Source organism: Chiloscyllium plagiosum, unplaced genomic scaffold (genome assembly GCF_037043375.1).
Source record: "Chiloscyllium plagiosum isolate Xiang-an unplaced genomic scaffold, Cpla_swu_hap1 HiC_scaffold_7, whole genome shotgun sequence".
Classification (NCBI taxonomy): Eukaryota; Metazoa; Chordata; class Chondrichthyes; order Orectolobiformes; family Hemiscylliidae; genus Chiloscyllium; species Chiloscyllium plagiosum.
In genome coordinates, this window is record NW_028270145.1 from 107,517,329 (window position 1) to 107,537,009 (window position 19,681).

At 44.9% G+C, this 19,681-nt stretch overlaps 1 protein-coding gene and 1 long non-coding RNA gene across 4 annotated transcripts in view; one reads left to right on the forward strand and one right to left on the reverse strand.

Annotated features, from left to right (window-relative positions):
• Positions 1-2,580, reverse strand: part of adcy5 (adenylate cyclase 5) — a 424,142-nt gene extending 421,562 nt beyond the window's left edge. The window contains exon 1 of one of the 2 annotated variants that reach the window (XM_087989343.1): positions 680-2,580. In XM_087989343.1, coding sequence (XP_087845469.1) covers positions 680-1,618 — 939 coding nt within the window. In that variant the 5' untranslated portion in view covers positions 1,619-2,580. The remainder of the gene's footprint in view (positions 1-679) is intronic. The other variant, XM_043694258.2, reaches the window with a different exon arrangement.
• On the forward strand, positions 2,400-17,356 carry LOC122551794 (uncharacterized). Of its 2 annotated transcripts, none has more exons than XR_006312203.2 (3): positions 2,400-2,510; positions 4,650-4,700; positions 15,846-17,356. It is a non-coding gene; the product is annotated as an uncharacterized LOC122551794 (long non-coding RNA). The 2 variants fall into 2 exon arrangements; XR_006312202.2 differs by lacking the exon at positions 2,400-2,510 and adding an exon at positions 2,578-2,710.
• The last annotated feature ends 2,325 nt before the right edge of the window (positions 17,357-19,681 follow it).

Sequence of the window (19,681 nt, forward strand, 5' to 3'; positions counted from 1 at the left end):
AGGGAAGAAAATCCATTGTCCCTGGCTACACTTGACTCCAGAGACACAGCAATGTAGTCGAGTCTCACTGCTCCCTCTGGAAAACAGATGATGACATTGTCAATGATGCCCACATCCCATGCTTAGAATAAAGAGAAAAAATTCAGGAGGCAAATCAAGATGGTCTTCATGAGGACATCAGCTTGACGGATGCTGACCAATTACATCATAACACTGAAAAGCTTTAACAGCTCACCTTAGATTTCCCAGTATGTATCGATGTCTCAGTAGTAACCCCGTCTTGTATAGCACTACTGTATCAGCTCCAGAAGCAGTCAATAAAAATAGTTTTTATTTGCAAACAACATAGACTGCAGTAATTCAAGAAGGCAGCTTATCACCATGATCTCAAGGGCAACTAGGGATGGGCAATACTGTAAATGCTGGCCCAGCCAGAGATGCCCACATCCATGAGTGAATACTAAAGAAACTAAGCAAAAATCCATCCTGGCACAGAAATGGTGGACCAAACAGCCTTGTTCTGCATTGCACTTTGGTGACTCTGTGAGAAGTGATAGACCACATCAACGCCACGTGTACCCAATCCATTCAAGGAAGAGCTGATATGCAGTAAAAAGGAAGATAATAAGGAACTAGCTAAACCCCCTTTAAAGCACACCTTTTTCAATTAGAATCTTACCTGTTTCCACAGGAAGGGGTCCACCAGGTTCCTCTGCCAAGATATACCAAGGTGGAGGGCTGACAAGAGAATTCCACTGATAACTGCTGCTCTCATTCGGACGGGCAGCAAGGTGTAGATGATATAAATGAAGAAGATGGTCCACCAGATCCCCTCCGATGCAGAACGAGGCTCAACCAACAGCAGCCCAATGATCTCCACCGTCAGGATCACCAGAATGAGCAGGTAGCAGATGATCCACATGTGGTCCTGGTGGAAGCCGTTACGATTGCAGACCACCATCAGGGTGAGCACCAGGACGATGGTCACGGCCAAGACCACCAGGTACGGCAGCTCGTAGCTCCCCTGGACACAATGGAAAGCCAGCAGGACGGCGCAGACTAGCACCAAAACCCCCATCAGCATGGTCAAGCTGCTCTGGTTCAAACGGAAGAAATAACGCTGGTACAGCCTCTCCAACTTCTCGGACTGGAACTTCTTAGACTGGAAGATCCGAAACAGTCGGTGACAACAATCCGCAAAGGAGATGTCAACATCAGAGGCCGAGGAGTCAATATCAGCCAACTTCGACATGGCCCCCTCCTCTAGTCCCACCTCCACTGACTTCGGTCGCACCTCCCCGTCCAGGCGGAACTGATGCCTGGCCCGGAGCACGCTATTTCGGCTTGCTGACCCACCTTCCCTGTCTAGCTGCTCCTGCCAGGCAGACTTGGATCGGATGCTGAGCCTGCTGGATTTCCCGGGTAGTTGTCGCTGGCCGTCCTCCTCATCCTCCTCTTCACCCTTCCATCGCTTATCCCTGGCTCTTCCGCTGGGGATCGAGATCCCATTGGCTCGGGACTGCAAGGTGCCCACCTCTGTCCAGGCTGCTCGGTGCTCGTTACTGCCTGCAGGAGCTGACCCAGCGCCAGGGGGGCTCACACTGTTTGCTCTTGACATGGCTTCCAACCTCCCACCCTCCCCTCAAGTCTCCCTCTTCAAACTGCTTCCTCAAAATCCAATTCTCCACACGCGTAAAAGCACTCCTGATGCCGCTTGGTCCCAATTTCAATTTCAATTTTAATAATTGTGCTCCTTCCTGGAAGAATTCTCTCAAATTGCTTAATCCCATCAACTCCGGGGCAAAATTGCAAATTCCAGCCTTTTCTTAAAATATAGGTACATCAGCAGCCCTTTAAACTGGGCTGAAATCTGAAGTTTTTATTTTCTGGATTGACCATTACCTCCCAGATGTGTCACCAGTTGATCTTCAGCTAAATCCAGCTTTAAGGAAAATTTCTCTGAAGCTGGTTGGTGGCTTCTCCATTTTAATCCTATAGCTCACTAAGGATATGGAATATAACATATGTATTTCTCAGTTAAAATGAAACCTTCTGGACGTACACAGCCTGCAAGGCATTGTGCAGCGGTTATGACGGTCCTGAAAGAGCTCCCATTTACTCCCCTCTCAATATTCCTCGTCCACGGGTCAGGAGAATGGAAAGTTCGGCAGTGTTGTCTCTTCTGATCAGTCAGCGGGACGTGGAAGCAACCGCACCAGTCGGTTCTTCTCCCTTTCTCTCGGGGAAGTGTTCACACTCGTTTAGTTCCTCCATCGCTCCGGCTGAGTGAAGGCATAGCACTGACCATTCATCGCCCCCTCGCCTGGACACCACTGGGGCGGCGCAAGACAAGAGAACAGCGTTTTATAGACTGGCAATAATATCACATAGGGAGAGAGGGAGAGGGAGATCAGCGCTGCTCCCTCCAGCGCGGCTCCTGCCTAAATGCAGGCGAGGGATGGCCATCAGATCAGCAGCAATTCTGTCGTCGATTTGCACATCAACGATGCGTGAGCGTTTTGTCCTGTTTTATTTTAAATAGAGACAGAGAGAGAGAGAGACTCTCAAACACGTTGCCGATGGTGCACTACAGAAAGCGTATGAATGTGTTCCAGCTACTTCCAATATTGTCTCTTGACCACCCTCCCCATCAAAATGAAACGGCATTGGTTTTTGCACAGAGGCTAACAGGGAGACATCTTGCAGGATGGTAAAGATCGATTCTTAAATGGGGGGAAAAAAGAAGGTTGAAATATTGCGGAATGCAGTTGAGCAGGGAGGGGAGAAGTGGACTGGGGGAGGAGAATGCTTAAATCTTAAATTAAAATGAAAGATCCGACTGAAGCAGTTAGAATGAGATGAATGGGGGTGCACCTTCTCAGGGTGGACATTGTGGTGGGACTCCGCAACCTCTTTTGTTACAGCTCAGTCACTCAAACTTGATACACGGCCAAGTGGACCCGCCTTTCTACGGGCTCTCATTGGTCCGCTCTCCCCTTGCTAGCCTCTCGATTGGCCGGTGACGTCACAATGGCTCAATCAGGTTTGACTGCGGCGGCCCTCGCCCAGCCCCAATTCCGGGCCCGATTTTAACTCCGGCAGCGCTGTATCGCTGCCTCTCTCCCGTTGCCGAGCGCCCTGCGCGAAAGTCCTACCCATCATCACAGAATGGATGCTAGCGCAGGAGGAGGCCATTTGGCCCCAATGTATCTGCCCTGTTTTCCAAACCCCAGTGTCAAACTCCTGCCTTTCTCCCCATATCCATAGTCGACGAATTGAACCTGCCCCCCAACACATTTCCAAGCAGGGCATTCCAAACCTTTAACTACTCACTGTAAAAATGTGTTTTTCTCACATCACCCATGCTTCTTTTGAACTTCACTAAATGGCATCAGAATTATTGGATGGTTGTTTTTGACTGGTGCAGATTCGATGGGTCAAAGGACTTTTACCTGCATTGTAGACCTCTGTGACTCAATGTATGCCCTCTTTTTTTTGGTTTATCAATTCAACCATCATGGAGGCCCAACCAAGGAGGGCAGATTTCCTTCCTTCTCCAAAGGACATAAGATAGGGTTGGGATATCTGGTCGGCATGGACGGGTTGGACCAAAGGATCTGTTTCCATGCTGTAAATTTCTATGACTTTAAGTAAACAAGATGTTTATTTACAGCAATCAATCTAAAACCAGGGCGTTATGCATAAACAAGGGAGACTATAATGGGATGAGGAAGGAGTTGGCTAAATCAGACAGGGAACACAAGTTATATGGTGGAGCATAGAACATTACAGCACAGTACAGGCCAGTTGGCCCTCGATGTTGTGCTGACCTGTGGAACCAATATGAAGCCCATCTAAATTACACTATTCCACTCTTGTCCTTATACCTATCCAATGACCATTAAATGCCCTTAAAGTTGGTGAATCTACTGTTGCAGGCAGTGTGTTCCATGCCCCTACTACTCTGAGTAAAGAAACTACCACCTCTGGAATCTGTCCTATGTCTATCACCCCTCAATTTGAAGCTATGTTCCCCTCGTGCTAGCCATCGCCATCAGAGGAAAAAGGCTCTCACTTTCCAACCAATCTAACCCTCTGATTATCTTATATGTCTTAATTAAGTCGCCTCTCAATCTTCTCTCTAACGAAAACAGCCTCAAGTCCCTCAGCCTTTCCTCGTAAGACTTTCCCCCCCCCCCCCCCCCCCCCCCCCCCTCATACCAGGCAACATCGGTTGAGGAACAGTGGAGGACTTCCAAAGAGATTTTTCACAGTGCTCAAGGAAAGTATATTCTGGTCAAAAACAAAGATAGCAAGGGTAGGAAGAGCCAGCCTTGGATAACCAAGGAAATAAAGGAAGACAATTAAAAGCTCAGGCTGACAAAGTATCTAAAAGTAGTGGGAAACAAGAAGATTGGGAAAACTTTAAAAAGCAACAAAGAACGTTGAGCAAACCATAAAGAAAGGAAAGATAGATTATGAATGCAATCTAGCACAGAGTGTAAAAACTGGAAAGCGTTTTTCTATATATAAAAATGGAAGAGGGAGGCTAAAGTGGACATAGGTCCCTTGCAGGATGAGAAAGGGAATTAATATTGGGTAATGCTGAAACAAGGCCTTGAATAACTATTTTGTGTCCATAGTCACAGTGGAAGATGTGTCTAAAGTGCCAAAGAATGATGTTCAGGATACGATGGGAGGTGAGGACCTTAATTCAATTGTTATCACTAAAGGAATAGTGTTGAGCAAACGTTAGGGTTTAAAGGTAGATAGGTCCCCTGGTGCTGATGGAGTGCATCCCAGGGGGCTGAAAGAAATGGCAGAAGTTATAGTAGATGCGTTAGTGGTAATTTACCAAACTTCACTGGACTCTGGGCAGGTCCCGGTCGAGTGGAAGACAGTGAATGTCACACTATTGTTTTAAAAAAAGAGTGTAGGCAAAAGACAGGTAACTATAGGCCAGTTAGCTTAACATCTGTGGTCAGGAAAATGCTGGAGTCTATCATTAAAGAAGAAATAGTAAGACATCTGGATGGAAAGGGTTCCATCAGGCAGACGCAGTATGGATTCAGGAAGGGAAGGTTATGGAGCTCTTTGAGGATGTAATAAGTGAGGTGGATGGAGGGGAACAGATGGATGTTGTATATTTGGATTTCCAGAAGGTGTTCGATAAGATGCCACATAAAAGACTCATCCATAAGATAAGAATGCATGGAGTTGCAGGGAATGTACTAGCATGGATAGAGGACTGGTTCAGCAATAGAAAGCAGAGAGTTGGGGTAAACGGGTGTTTTTCTGGTTGGAGATCAGTGGTGAGTGAGCAGGTCAGTGTTGGGCTCACAACTTTCCATGAGATATATATATAAATGATTTGGAAGAGGAGACGGAGTGGAATGTATCCAAGTTTGCTGTTAACACTGAATGGAAAGTCACATTGTGCAGAGGATGTGTAGGGTTTGCAGAGAGATTTATATTGGTTAAGTGAGTGAGCAAGGGTCTGGCATATGGAGTACAATGTTGGCAAATGTGAGGTTATCCACGTTGGAAGTGAAAATAGTAGGTCAGAGTATTATTTAAATGGTGAAAGATTGCAGTATGCTGTTGTGCAGAAGGACTAAGGAGTGCATGTACATGAATTGCTAAAGGTTGATATGCAGGTGCAATACATAGTCAGGAAGGCAAATGGACTATTGGCTTTCATTGCGAGAGGGATTGAATTGAAGAGCAGGGAGGTTCTGCTGCATTTGTACAAGGTGTTTGTGAGGTCACACCTGGAGTATTGTGCGCAGCCTTGGTCTCCTTACCTGAGGAAGGGTTCACTGGCTTTGGAGCTGGTGCAGAGGAGGTTCACCAGGTTGATTCCAGAGATGAGGGGGTTACCCTGTGAGGACAGGTTGAGCCGCCTGGCACTGTACTTGCTAGAACTTAGAAGAATGAGAGGGGATCTTATAGAAGCATATAAAATTATGAAAGGGATAGATAAGATAGAGGCAGGCAAGTTGTTTCCGCTGGCGGATGAGACTAGGACTAGGGGACATGGCCTCAAGGTTAGGGGGAGTAGATTTAGGACAGAGATGAGGAGGAACTGCTTTTCCCAGAGAGTAGTGAATCTATGGAATTCTCTGACCAAGGAAGCAGTAGATGCAGCTTCATTAAGTATATTCAAGACACAATTGGATGAGTTTTTTCATGGTAGGGGAATTAAGGGATATCGGGAAAATGCAGGTAGGAGGAGCTGAGACAATGGATAGATCAACTGTGATCTTAATGAATGGCGGAGCAGGCTCGACGGGCCAAATGGCCTACTTTGCTTCTATTACGATGAAACTACGAAATCAACAGTGGTTTCATGTTGCCATGAGACTAGCTTTTAATTCCAGGTTTGTAATTGAATTTGAGTTTCACCATATGTCTGGAATGGCTTTAAATCAGGTCTGAGGGAGTTTGCGCATTCTCACCATGTTAGCATGGGTTTCCTCTGGGCGCTCCAGTTTCCTCCCACAGTCCACAGATGTGCAGGTTGGCTGTGCTAAATTATCCATAGCGTCCAGGGATGTGGTGGCTAGGTGGCTTAGCCATGAGGAATGTGGGGTTGCAGAGATAGGGTGAGTGCCTGGGTCTGGGTGGGATGCTCTTCAGAGGGAGCTATGGTCTGCTTCCTCACTTTAGGGGTTCTATGGTTCGACGTTACAAGATGGAAGGTCAGATCTGGCTTAGGTGTCAGAAAGTTGTTCATTTCCATTGGAAGAGCAGACTTTTGGAGCAGGTTGCCAGCTGTGGACTTAACTAGAATATACTGCATGAATATCCTGAAATTGGCCTAACCAGTCCATGTTGATATTTCACTCCATTCAAGCCTCCTCCCATCCTTCCCCATATAACTCTTTCAGCATTACCCTCTGCTCCCTTAAAAATAACTCCAAAGAGACTGGCACCGCAAGTAGGCGGCCTGTCTCCCCAATATAGAGGAGGCCACATCGGGTGCAGCAGATGCAGTATATGATGTGTGTGGAGATGCAGGTGAATTTGTGGCGGATACTACCATCCCACCAACCTCCATATACATCGTATTATCCGTCGTCATTTCCGCCACCTCCAAACGGACCCCACCACCAGGGATATATTTCCTTCCCCTCCCCTATCAGCGTTCCGAAAAGACCACTCCCTCTGTGACTCCCTCGTCAGGTCCATACCCCCCACCAACCCAACCTCCACTCCCGGCACCGTCCCCTGCAACCACAAGAAATGCAAAACTTGCGCCCACACCTCCCCCCTTACTTCCCTCCAAGGCCCCAAGGGATCCTTCCATATCCGCCACAAATTCACCTGCACCTCCACACACATCATTTACTGCATCCGCTGCACCCGATGTGGCCTCCTCTATATTGGGGAGACAGGCCGCCTACTTGCGGAACGTTTCAGAGAACACCTCTGGGACACCTGCACCAACCAACCCAACCACCCTGTGGCTCAACACTTCAACTCCCCCTCCCACTCCCACTCCACCAAGAACATGCAGGTCCTTGGACTCCTCCATCGCCAGACCATAGCAACACAACGGCTGGAGGAAGAGCGACTCATCTTCCGCCTAGGAACCCTCCAACCTCAAGAGATGAACTCAGATTTCTCCAGTTTCCTCATTTCCCCTCCCCCCACCTTGTCTCAGCTTCAACCCTCGAACTCAGCACCACCTTCCTAACCTGCAATCTTTTTCCTGACATCTACTCCCTGACCCACACTCCGGCCTATCACCCTCACCTTAACCTCCTTCCACCTATTGCATTTCCAACGGCCCTCCCCCAAGTCCCTCCTCCCTACCTTTTATCTTAGCCTGCTTGGCACACTTTCCTCATTCCTGAAGAAGGGCTCATGCCCAAAAAGTCGATTCTCCTGCTCCTTGGATGCTGCCTGACCTGCTGCGCTTTTCCAGCAACACACTTTCAGCTCGTTACAATCAGTACAATCCTCCCCTTCTGAATCTGACAACATAGGCCAGTTCTTTTTTTTTGTAGCTCCTCCTGGGGTATTATAGCACTGGGTCAGGACCCTCCAACTCTGCCTAAGATACAAGCAGTGTCTAACACAGAGTAGCTCACCTCTTGCACCTGGAGCACCTTGAAAGAAATTCATTCTCTTCTTCAGGCAGCAAAGGCATCAATGTGGCTACATTCACCATGTCCATTTCAACTTCCGAGGTTTCCTCAATACTTGATGGAATGGGAGAACCCATGGGTTCTGGAACAATTGGAAAGGCTTTCAAGGAGCTGGGCACCTTTTGCTCCTGCAGCATTTGCAAGTTTGCAGCTTTCATACGCTCCACGTGCATGTTTAGGACTGTCACACCGACCCGAATGTTATATGTCACTGGACCGACGTTGCATTGAAGATGTCTCTTACCCATGTAGGCCATTCCCGTGGTTCCTGCACCAAACTTCATCCCCTAATGTAAACCGTCTTTCTCACTTTATGGAGTCTTGTGTCTGGCATTGGCGTTCCTGATGCCATGCCCCAGGTCCGTGAAGATCAATTTTAACCTGGTGCAGAGTCTTCTCTCCATTAGCAACTTTGCGGGAGCTATCCCTGTAGTTGCTTGAGGGATGGTCCTATAATCAAATAGGAACTGGGATAGTTTGGTATCTAGTGAAACTGTGTGTGTTTTCAAAGTTTGGATTGCCCTTTCTGCCAGAGTATTGAATGATGGATGGTATGATGCTGTCCTTATAAGTCGAATACCATTCAACTTTAGGAAGTACTCAAATATCCTGCTGGTAAACGATGGCCTGTTATCCCGGCCAACACTTCCGGGAGTGCATATATTGCAAACGATGCATGCAGTTTTTCTATTGTTGTCCCCATGTTTGATGAATGAACTCTATTTCCATCCAGCCACTTTGAGTGGGCGTCCATAATGACTAAGAACATTGAGCCCATAAAAGGATCAGCATAGTCAACATGAAACCGAATCCAGAGTTTACCCAGCCATTCCCACAAACGTGGGGAAGATACTGGCTGTAAGTTTTGTCTTTCTTGGCACTGCCACACCAACATGGCTATATCTGCATCCAGTCTGGCCACCAACATAACTACTTACCAGCATCTTCATTTTGGAAACCCAGGGATGACCCTGGTGGAGGTCAGCCAATATCTGGTGGAGACCTTTGCTCGGGGCAATCACTCTTGCTCCCCACAATAATATGCCGTCCTCTACTGTGATCTGGTTATGATGGCCCTTTGGTCTCCACCGTCACCACCCATTCTGACAGCCCTTTAGTTTCCCCCAGCTGATTCAGTTTTGCCAGAACCGGATCTTTCTGTGTCCAAAGTCTTATATTGTCATTTGTGACTGGAAGTGTCCAGAAAATTTAAAACCATTACAGATTCTTCCAGTGGCATTACCATCAGTGGTGTATCTGCCAGTGGGAGGCAGCTCAATACATCTGCGTTTGCTACTTGGTCTCCACTCAGTATTAGAGAACAATGCTGAACACGGTCTGAGGCTATGGGCGGCACTGCCTTGCCTTCTCAGCAGGTGTTTGAAACAGAAGTTGCTGAAAAAGCTCAGCAGGTCTGGCAGCATCGCTGGAGAAAAATTAAAGTTAACATGTCAGGTCAAGTGACCCTTCCTCAGAACTGAGTAAGGGTCACTCGACCTGAAATGTTAATTCAGATTTCTCTCCACAGATGCTGCCGGACCTTCTAAGCTTTTCCAACAATTTCTTTTCTTGTTTCTAATTGACAGCATTCGCAGTTCTTTCAGTTTTTATTTAAGGGTTTGTGGTCTGATATTATTACAAATATAAGTGTGTAAAGGTATTGGTGGACTTTCCAGGGTGTGCACTCTTTTGGATACCAGCCTATAAGTTCTCTTACTCAATTTAGGCTTAGTGGGATTCTTTTGCTCTCTTGAATCTGCATACCAGCAGCAACTACAATGGCTTACACGGTCAGATCCTGTTTGGCTGAGGCTTGGCTTTGTTTTGGAGTTTGGCTGTGGGCTGGCCTATAGAGACCTTCTGTTCAGGATGGGTCCTGAGTGACATTATGCAATTGCCTTCACTCATGTGGTGTTCCCCAAGCTCAGTCAGATTGGTGAGGGTATCCACTTCCATCGGATTACCCTGCAACTCATATGTTCCACTTTCTGCATTTTCCAATGATAAAGCCAGTTGTAGTGCCAGTGTGAAGTCCAGTTGAGTTTCAGCTATTAGATGCTTTTCCATGATTACATCATTAATCCCATCTACCAAACAGTCTCTCAGCATCTCATTAAGAGTGAAACCGAAGTCACATGCCTCTGCCAGTTGAATTAACCTCATCAAAAATCCGATTACCCTGGTTCTTGAATTGTAAAACCAATAGTATATCAGAATTAGTGGAGGCTTTGAGGTCATAATATTCCTTAACTAAATTGTCAACTCTTGAAAGATTTTAGTATTTGAAGCCTCAGGGAAAGGTAGGCTCCTAATAATCGAAAAAGCTTCAGGTCCGCAAGCTGTCAGAATTACTGTTGCTCTTCATCTGCTCCAATGTCATTTGCCCGGAAAAAATAACACATTCCTTCCACATACTGGGCCTATTCTTCAATGGCTGGATCAAACTATTCAAGTTTCCAGAATAACAGCATGATGCCAGAAATGCTTACACCAATTCAAAGACAACTACTGCGAGCAAATTTATTCAGGAGTGTGTTTTTCTCTCATCACCATTGTAATAATGACACAGAGGCCAGTATATCATCATCAAGTCACCCTTTATTTACACGTGGGGATCCTTGACACTGACTCAGCTCCCTCAGAGCCAGCTCTCAGAGTGAACAGGATGTCTGACACTCTTGTTTTTCTTTTGTCTTTTTTACCTTTTTTCTTTGTCCCCCACACTACCGCCTACAATAGTAGTGCTTATTTTTCCTCAGCAGCCATGTCATGTGTGTGCAGGTGTACGACACAGTGAAGAACAACAAGTGTGTAAATCTTTATTTATATTCCACCACCAGGAAGAAAGGAAACACCCGAGTGGCCAGTGACAAGCAAGGCCATTCGCGACAAAGGGCAATACTGCGTGATCAAAAGAAAGTTAAGGGCAGGGCAGGGATTAAATCAAAATAGAGTTGGAGGGGGAAATAAAACACTCCACTCCCTGTGGTGCCCACCTCTCCCTGAACAGCTCAAGGGTGTTGGTGGGTACTGTGTGCTCCTTCTCCAGAGACACCCGGACTCTGACGTAACTGCGGAAGAGGGGCAGGCAATCTGCCCTAACGATCCCTTCCACGGCCCGCTGCCTGGACCTGTTTTTGGCTAGTTTAGCCAGGCCCAGGAGCAGACCCACGAGGAGGTCCTCAGAACACTCCTGTTCTTTTTTTAGAACCCCTGACACTCTTGTTTATTTGTCCCCCAATCAGGGGATATTCTATGAGGTGCAGCTGGCTGACCTCGTCAGAATCACTACACCCTTCTCTTTCATAAGCTTATTTATCCTCCCCATAAATTTGTCTCTATCATTCTCTTCAACCATTCTCTATGGTAGGACTACCTTTTGAATAAACAGGTTTCTTCTGAATTTCCTACCAGTTTATCAGTTGCTATGCCTGATACAGATAGTGGGTGACATAGTGGTTAGCACTGCTGCTTCACAGCGCCTGAGACCCAGATTCAATTCCTGCCTCAGGCGACTGACTGTGTGGAGTTTGCACATTCTCCCCATGTACGCGTGAGTTTCCTCCCACAGTCCAAAGATTTGCAGGTCAGGTGAATTGGCCATGCTAAATTGCCCATAGTGTTAGGTGAAGGGGTATGGGTGGGTTGCGGTTTGGTGTGGACTTGTTTCCTCTATTTTGGTACTGCCCCACAAGTGGAAACATTTTCTCTTTGTCAGCTATTTCAGAACTTTTCATAACCTTAAAGGGCTCAATTAGGTCAGCCCTTCTCTTTGGGTGACTAAAGAGATTCCATCTGTATATCCTTTCACAATAGGTTTTATTTACTTATTCTTTCACATAACTGTTAGCAAGATCAACATTTATTGCCCATCCTTAATTGCTGTTTGAGGTGAGTGGCTTGCTCATCCATTTCAGAGGGCAGTGAAGAGTCAACCACATTACTATGTTTCTGGAGTCACAGGTAGGCCAGATTAGATTAGGATGTCAGATTAGTGAACCAGATGAGTTTTTAATGGCAATTGTTACATGGTCACCATTAGACAAGCTTTCCTCTTGTTTTAGTTCCAGATCTTTTGTTGAATTCAAATTTCTCCATCTGTCTTAGTGAGATTTGAACCAATGTCGCTGGGGCATTAGCTTGGGGCTCTGTATGACCAGTATGACCTGAAGAAGGGTTTATGCCCAAAACGTCGATTCTCCTGCTCCTTTGATGCTGCCTGACCTGCTGTGCTTTTCCAGCAACACATTTTTCAGCTCTGTATGACCAGTTCAGTTACCATGATGTCACCACCTCCACTTATATTAGAGTGTGGGTAACATTTCTTGGAAATTTAGTTGAAATTTGTGGTAGGTGGGAAATGAGAGACTAGCTGGGACAATATTGAAGTAGCCAAATGTCTGGAGAAGGTAGAGGGGTGCATGAGGGAGGTAGGGATGGGCAATTTGATGGAGATGGGTCTTGATGATGGAGAGCAGATAAGATGATTGGAATGGGATGATAGGACAGCGAGCCTGTGTACATCCTGGTTGAGCCGCAGACAATAGCCAAGGAGGAGGGAGCAGCGGTGGCTAGAGAATCACATCCGAAAGCAATGGCTTTGATTTACAAATATGGAATTGGAGGAAATTTCTGCTTATCCAGTACTGGACTGTGGACACATCGTCTGACAATTTAGAGGCAGTACAACGATCACGAGAGAGGCAGGGGTGGGCACAGGACTGGGTGCCCTCTGTGCGAATCCAGGAAAGAGAGCTTAGTCCTAAAACTGGAAATATTCCAAAAGTGAACCATTCGTGGACAATTAAACCTTTCAGCACCATTCACAATTGCTCAGATAGTGAAGGAGTCCGTGCCTGAATGCAGCAAGGTCTAAACAACTTGCTAAGTGGCATGTGACATTCATGCCAGAGAAGGGGCCTTCTCTGAGATGGAGAGAGAGTCTAACCACTTCAAACTGACCTGCAATGGCATTAACATAATCAAACCCCTGCCATCCTCTACATCCAGTATGTATTGGGGAGATTGAAGTTACTGTCTTAGGTTTTGACCTATGGATTACAGTCACGAGTGCAGATTTCTCTGAGAAATGCTATTATTAATATTATACAGACATGCTGCTTTTTCCAAAAGAGATGTACCAGTAAGTCATTTATTTTGCAGATTCAATCTCATCAAGGATTTCCGAAATAGCGATGCCCTTGTATAGCACTACCAGAATGCCAGGTTTAGATAGCATTGTTAGCAATGCTACAAATATTTAGCCTGTACAGTGTACAACGACTGATGACAGCTGTTTCTGGCAGAAGTTATAAAACAACAGCAGTTGACATGTAAAAGACTTCAGTTTATGACACATTGTTTGCACTGGATTTGAATTTTAATTCATGCATGAACAGTATAATACACTTGACCGATAACCTCAATGCTGCAAAAGGAGCATCAACAAAGATCGGAATTTGAAATAAAAGACTTTCATTTATAAAAATACTTTATCAACTTTCTGGAAAGTATCTCAAAGAAGAGCCACTATCGAGATAGCAAGATCCCTTAACTAGCAGAAAATTGAATCTCAGAATGTCGTGGAGTCGTGCCATTAGGCCCATCAACCCTGTGCCATCTCCACATGAGTCACTTTACCTATCTCTACTCTCTTTACTATTCATTTTACTCAGTGGTCACACCCCTTCATTTGGAAATTAATTAATTCCTGGGTTTATTACCAACTTTAAGGACTTGAGGGCAAGATGCTGACACTCCAGTGAAGAACTGAAAGCTGTAGCACTGCCAGAGGTGTGATCTTTTGGGTAAGGTGTTAACCCAAATCCCTATTTACTCCCTCATAAAAGTTCCCATGACTTTATTTAAAACAAAAGCCCCTGTTGTCCTGGCCGATATTTATCTTCAACTATTTTCTGCATTTGACACACTACAGCTACAGCTGCACTTCAGAAGTACTTAATTATTTTAAATAAAATATTTGGAGACATCTTGAGCTCATTAGGATATTAGGAGCAGGAGTAAGTAATTCGAGTCTGTTCCCTCCAGTTAATACAATCATGGTTGAAAGCTCTCAGCCTCAACTCCATTTTCCAGTCCGTTCCCCATAACCCTTAACCCATTTCTAATTAAAAATCTGTCTATCACCTCCTTAAATTTACTCAATGTCCCAGCATCCACTGCACTCTGAGGGAGTGAATACCACAGACTCATGACCTTTTCAGAGAAAGTAATTTCTCCTCAACTCTGTTTTAAATCTGCCACCCCTTACCATAAACCTATGACCTCTCGCTCTGTATTGCCCCATGCAAGACATTATATAAATGCAAGCTTTCTAACTTTAAATCTGTTTTTAGTGGCATTTGGCAAGAAGTAATGTGTTTGGGAGACTGAATTCTGAATTTTTGTTAAGATTGCTCTGAAGGACTGATTCTAAAAGTCCAACCAGTAAAACCAGTAACCACCATTTTCAGCAGAGAAAGAATGAGGGCATGTTGCAATTTGCACATCCACATTGCAGGTTCAATTCTGTTTTTGAACAACCCTTGATTGTAAAATACATAAAAACATGACCTGTAGGCTTTACAATTTGCAGGAGGTCCAATCTAACCACAGTTTTTTTTGGAGCAGTAGGACATCCTTTTGGGGAGGTAAAATATGTTTTTAGATAGGTGCAGTGATATCTCTGTGAGATGTTAAATGAGTAGACATTTAGAATTATAACTCTTTTCATCTCAACTTAGCTCCTGAGATCTGCTATTTATAGATTGGGTGAGTTAGTGTCGAGGCTGTAACGGCATTGGCTGATATGGATGTGTGATTACAGTGGTGCTGGAAAGTCGTCGTTTCGGGCCCTGATGAAGGGCTTTTGCCCGAAACGTCAGTTTTCCTGGTCTTCGGATGCTGCCTGAACTGCTATGCTTTTCCAGCACCACTCCAATCTAGAATCTGGTTTCCAGCATCTGCAGTCCTGATATGGATGTATGCCAAAGTGGCATAAGGACTATACAGGATCATGGGGATGAGTAGACAGTTATGGGTTAACACATAGTTTGCTTAGGGATGATGGAGGTGTGTACAGGGACATAAATAGAATTGTGAGTAGGGATCATTGGGTAAGAATGAGCTGACATGGGTGGAGCATGTGGAATGTGTGGGTTTGGGGTTTGAAAACTAACTGAATAAGGGGAAGAACTTCATTCTTTTCCTTACATGTCCCAGGGCACCAGGGCCCAGCTTTTGCAGAATTGATCTAACTCTACACAATTTGAGAATGGAAATTCAGGCTCTGCGTCTCCTCTGTCTTCCGGTTGGACAAGAGTTGGGTAAGAGGTGTCAGGAAAGGTGGCTGAAGGTTTGGCCAATTTGAAGAAGAGCCGGAAGAGGTTTTTAAAGCTGCAATGGGATAGGTTAAGGAATTGAGAAGATTAAAGAGAAGAAATCCTTCAGAATATTTCAGAAACATAATAATGTGAAAAGGCCATTCAACCCTCAAGCCTGTTCAACCATTCAGTCAAATCATATCAGATCTGTAGCTTAACTCTGCCTTGCTTCCTTAATCTTTATTACCGTAGGAGAAAAAAAATAATGAAACATATTCCATATTTGCAAGAGGTATAATATCAAAAAATATGGTTGAAAGGATTTTCAAGTCAATTTTAAAACTCATTTTGCCTACTTTTCCCCCTACAGCACCCATTAAAATGCTGCAAGGCATCCTGTATTCGTGGAAATACGCTTGCAGTTGCTGTAACAAGAATGTTAACAGGGATTGCTTCCAACTGTGAAGGGAAATGAATGACAAGGGAAGATTAAACAAGAGCATGCTCAACCGTCTCAAGAGAAAAAGGTTAAAAGGAGAGCTCAGTAGGTACATAAAATACCAAGTGAGAGAGATGAGGTGAACAACTTCTCTCAAGACAAGTGCGACATGGCAGATCATAGTAAATATTCCTTTACTTAATCACGAAAGAAATGCATGGAAAAAGAAATCACAAGATATGACTGAAGAGTCAAAGATATGATAGGCTGGATGGTCTGGACTTCACAGGGGGGTTGCCACACTCCAGGACTACTCTGGAGTTCTTTTCATAATTTTTTTCATGGGATGTGGACGTTAGTGGGAGACAAGCATGTATTGACCATCACTAATTATCCTTGACAGGCGGTGCCTGTTCAAACCATTTGATGTAAATAAGCCTATAGTGTTAATGTCCTGAACACTGCTTCCACCCACCTCTGAAAAAACAATATTCAGACATCCTTTAATTTTGTTTGAATGTTTTAATTTATGAGTTACTTGGTGGGGAGAGTGGTGCAGGGTGATGGGAGGGTGAAGTCATTCTTATTGACTAGGTTGTCAGGTGGCTGTTCACTGTAAACAGAATTTCAATCAGGATAATGGAGAAAAGGCGGGGGAATGGAGTTGAGGATTCTTATTGAATGGTAGTGCAGACTTGATGGGCCAAATAGCCTACTTCTGCTCCTGTATTATGGCACAGGAAGGCAGAGCACAGTAAGGTTGATATATCAGGTGTCCAATGGCAGGAGTGTGGTCGGGGTAAGGCAACAAATAAATGAGTGTCACATGACAGTACTTCTGGGAAGATAACTGAGAACAGTTGGCACATACTAGTCCATGGACTACAAATTGGATGACACTATGATCATTTAATAGAAGTGAAGTGGGCACCAAAGTGTCTAATAGATCAGTCAATGTACATGGTTTAGGGTAGATCAGTGTGCATCCGGTGTGCTGGCAAAGATGGTAAAAAAAGGTGATCAGAGCCTGTGCTGAAATAGACATTTGTAGCTTTGCATTATGAAAATGTGAGGGTCTAACATTTATTTGAGGCTCTCTCCTCCTCAGATCCTGCCATTTAAGAAACCATGCTCTACATGCACATTAGCAAACTACCCTTAAAAAGACCAATGAGAGTTTCTACCAGGGAAATCTTTCAAAATTAATTTGTGTGACGTGGGTGTTGCCAGCATTTATTACCCATCCCTAACTGCCCTTTCAACTGAATGGCTTGCTAAGGCCATTTCAGAGGGCAATTAAGAGACAACCACATTGCTGTGGCTCTTGAGCCACATGTAGGCCACCATTGTCAGTCACTTGTGAACAAGAATGATCAGGCAAAAGTGAAGGCTTTAGGTCAGAGTGGTGCTGGAAAAGCACAGCAGGTCAGGCAGCATCCGAGGAGCAGTAAAATCATCAGGAATCCTGATGAAGGGCTTTTGCCCGAAACGTCGATTTTCCTGCTCCTCGGATGCTGCCTGACCTGCTGTGCTTTTCCAGCACCACTCTGATCTAAACAAGAATGATTGTCCACCTAAGAAAGTCATGGGTTCTGTGGGTCCTTGCGTAGCTGATGAGCTTGATCTGAGAGTCACATCTCCAACTGCACATTTGGCAGGAGGCGGAATTGATCGTTGGCCTTGAAATTGCTGGCATTCCTTTCTCGATAGGTGCCGTGTTAAATAACCCCACAGAGGCCGGCAGCCTGTTGCCAAATCACCCTTATTTACATGTGGAGAGTCCTTGACATGATCCAGCTCTCAGAGTAAACAGGATATTCACTTGCTTTTTGAAAGTCCTGAAATATGTTGATATGAATAGCACTACGTGGAGATAGTGAGGGCAGCAGATGCTGGAAAGTCAGAGTCAATAAAGTGTGGAGCTGGAAAAAGCACAGCAGGTCAAGCAGCATCAGAGGAGCAGGGGAGTTGAAGTTTCATCAGGACTCACAAATTTAAGCGTTACTAATTTCTAACAGCATTTATGGTCAAAATAGGTTATCATTGGTCAGAAAGTGAACTGTACAAGCCATAAATATGGCTACAAGAGCAGGCAGTTCTGTCTGTCATATCTCACCTCATGGATCCATAAGCCTATCCACCATCTACAAAGCACAACTCATGAGTGTGATGCGACACTTGCCTGGATGAGTGCAGCTCCAATAACATTCAAAACACACATCACCATTAAGGGTAAAGCAGTCTACTTAATTGACACCCCATCCACCATGATGAAAATCCCTTGCCTCTTCCACCAACACACTGTAACAACAATGCCTACCTTCTAAAAAAAAATCACTGCAGCAACTCACCAAGGCTCTTTCAGCAACACATTCCAAACGTGAAACCTTTACCATCTAGAATGACAACAGCAGCGGATACACCATCACCTATTAAGTCCATTTCAAGTCACACATAGACCTGACTTGGAAATATGTTGTTCTTTCTCAACTGTCACTGGGTCAAAATCCTGGAACTCCCATCCGAATCGAACCTGGGTGTCCCTGCACCAAATGGACTGTGGCAGTAAAAGAAGGGCAGCTCACAACCACTTTCCCAGGCCAGTTAGTGGTGAGTTCTTGCCTACCCAGCAAAGCCTACGTTCTGTGTAAAGTAGGAGAATTCTCTCACAGTGAATGAGCACTGCACTTAGTTACTGGAGCAGAGCATGAGTGGCTCCGAGGAACTTCTGGTTTTGATTTATATCCAGTACAAACAGCCTAATGTGGTTTTGGGGTTATCAATTTCTGACATTGAATGAAAGGTTAAGCAAACCATTTAGAAACAAAAACTCTAGACTCCAAGTAATTTCTGTTTAAAATAGAAAATACTTCTCCAGCATTAAATTCTGAACATTATTTTCTTTCCTATCTGCACATTAAAGACACATCTAAAAGGCTCATGTTTCAGTCCCTGTAAGCAGCCATTTACTATTCTAAGAGGCAGCTCATTAACAGCATATGGTACCATCAGGATGTGACTGTGACTGCTGGAGAGAATAAAACAGCGGAAGGGGAAAAAAAATGTTTAATTCCTTATCATGTCTTCCAGAAACATTCCAAGTCACTTTACAGGCCATAAATTACTGTTTGCAGTGCAGTAATACAGGGAGAAAAAAACAGCTAATCTCTTACACACAGCCAGGATCCCAGACGCAGCAGTGAGATGTGGTCAAATGGTTTCTCTTCAATTAATTATTCAAAATGTGGGTGCTGCTAGCCAGGCCAACATTTATGTTCCCGTCCCTAACTGCCCTTTGAGAAGGCGGTGATGAGGTGCCTTCTCAAACCATTGCAGTCTGAGGGGTTAGGTACACTTACAGTGGCTTGAAAGGCTATTTAAGACTCAACCACATTCCATGGCACAAGTCAGGCCACAGTGGGAATGCTGTGAACAGTTTTGGGTCTAAGGAAAGATATGCTGACATTGGAGGCAGTCTAGACAAGGTTCACTCAGCTGATATCAGGTTTGGAGAGACTGTCTTATGAGGAGAGGTTGAGTAGGTTGGGCCTGTTCTCATCAGAATTTACACAAATTGTGTGGTAGCCTTACTGAAACATCGAAAATTCTTAGAGGACTTTACAGGGTAGATGTGGAAAGGTGTTTCCCCTCATGGGAAAGTTTAGGACCAGAGGACATAATATCAGAATAAGTTGTCGCATATTTAAGACAGACATGATGAAGAATTTTCTCTCTCAGAGGGTGGTGGAGTGTCTTCAAGGCTAAGA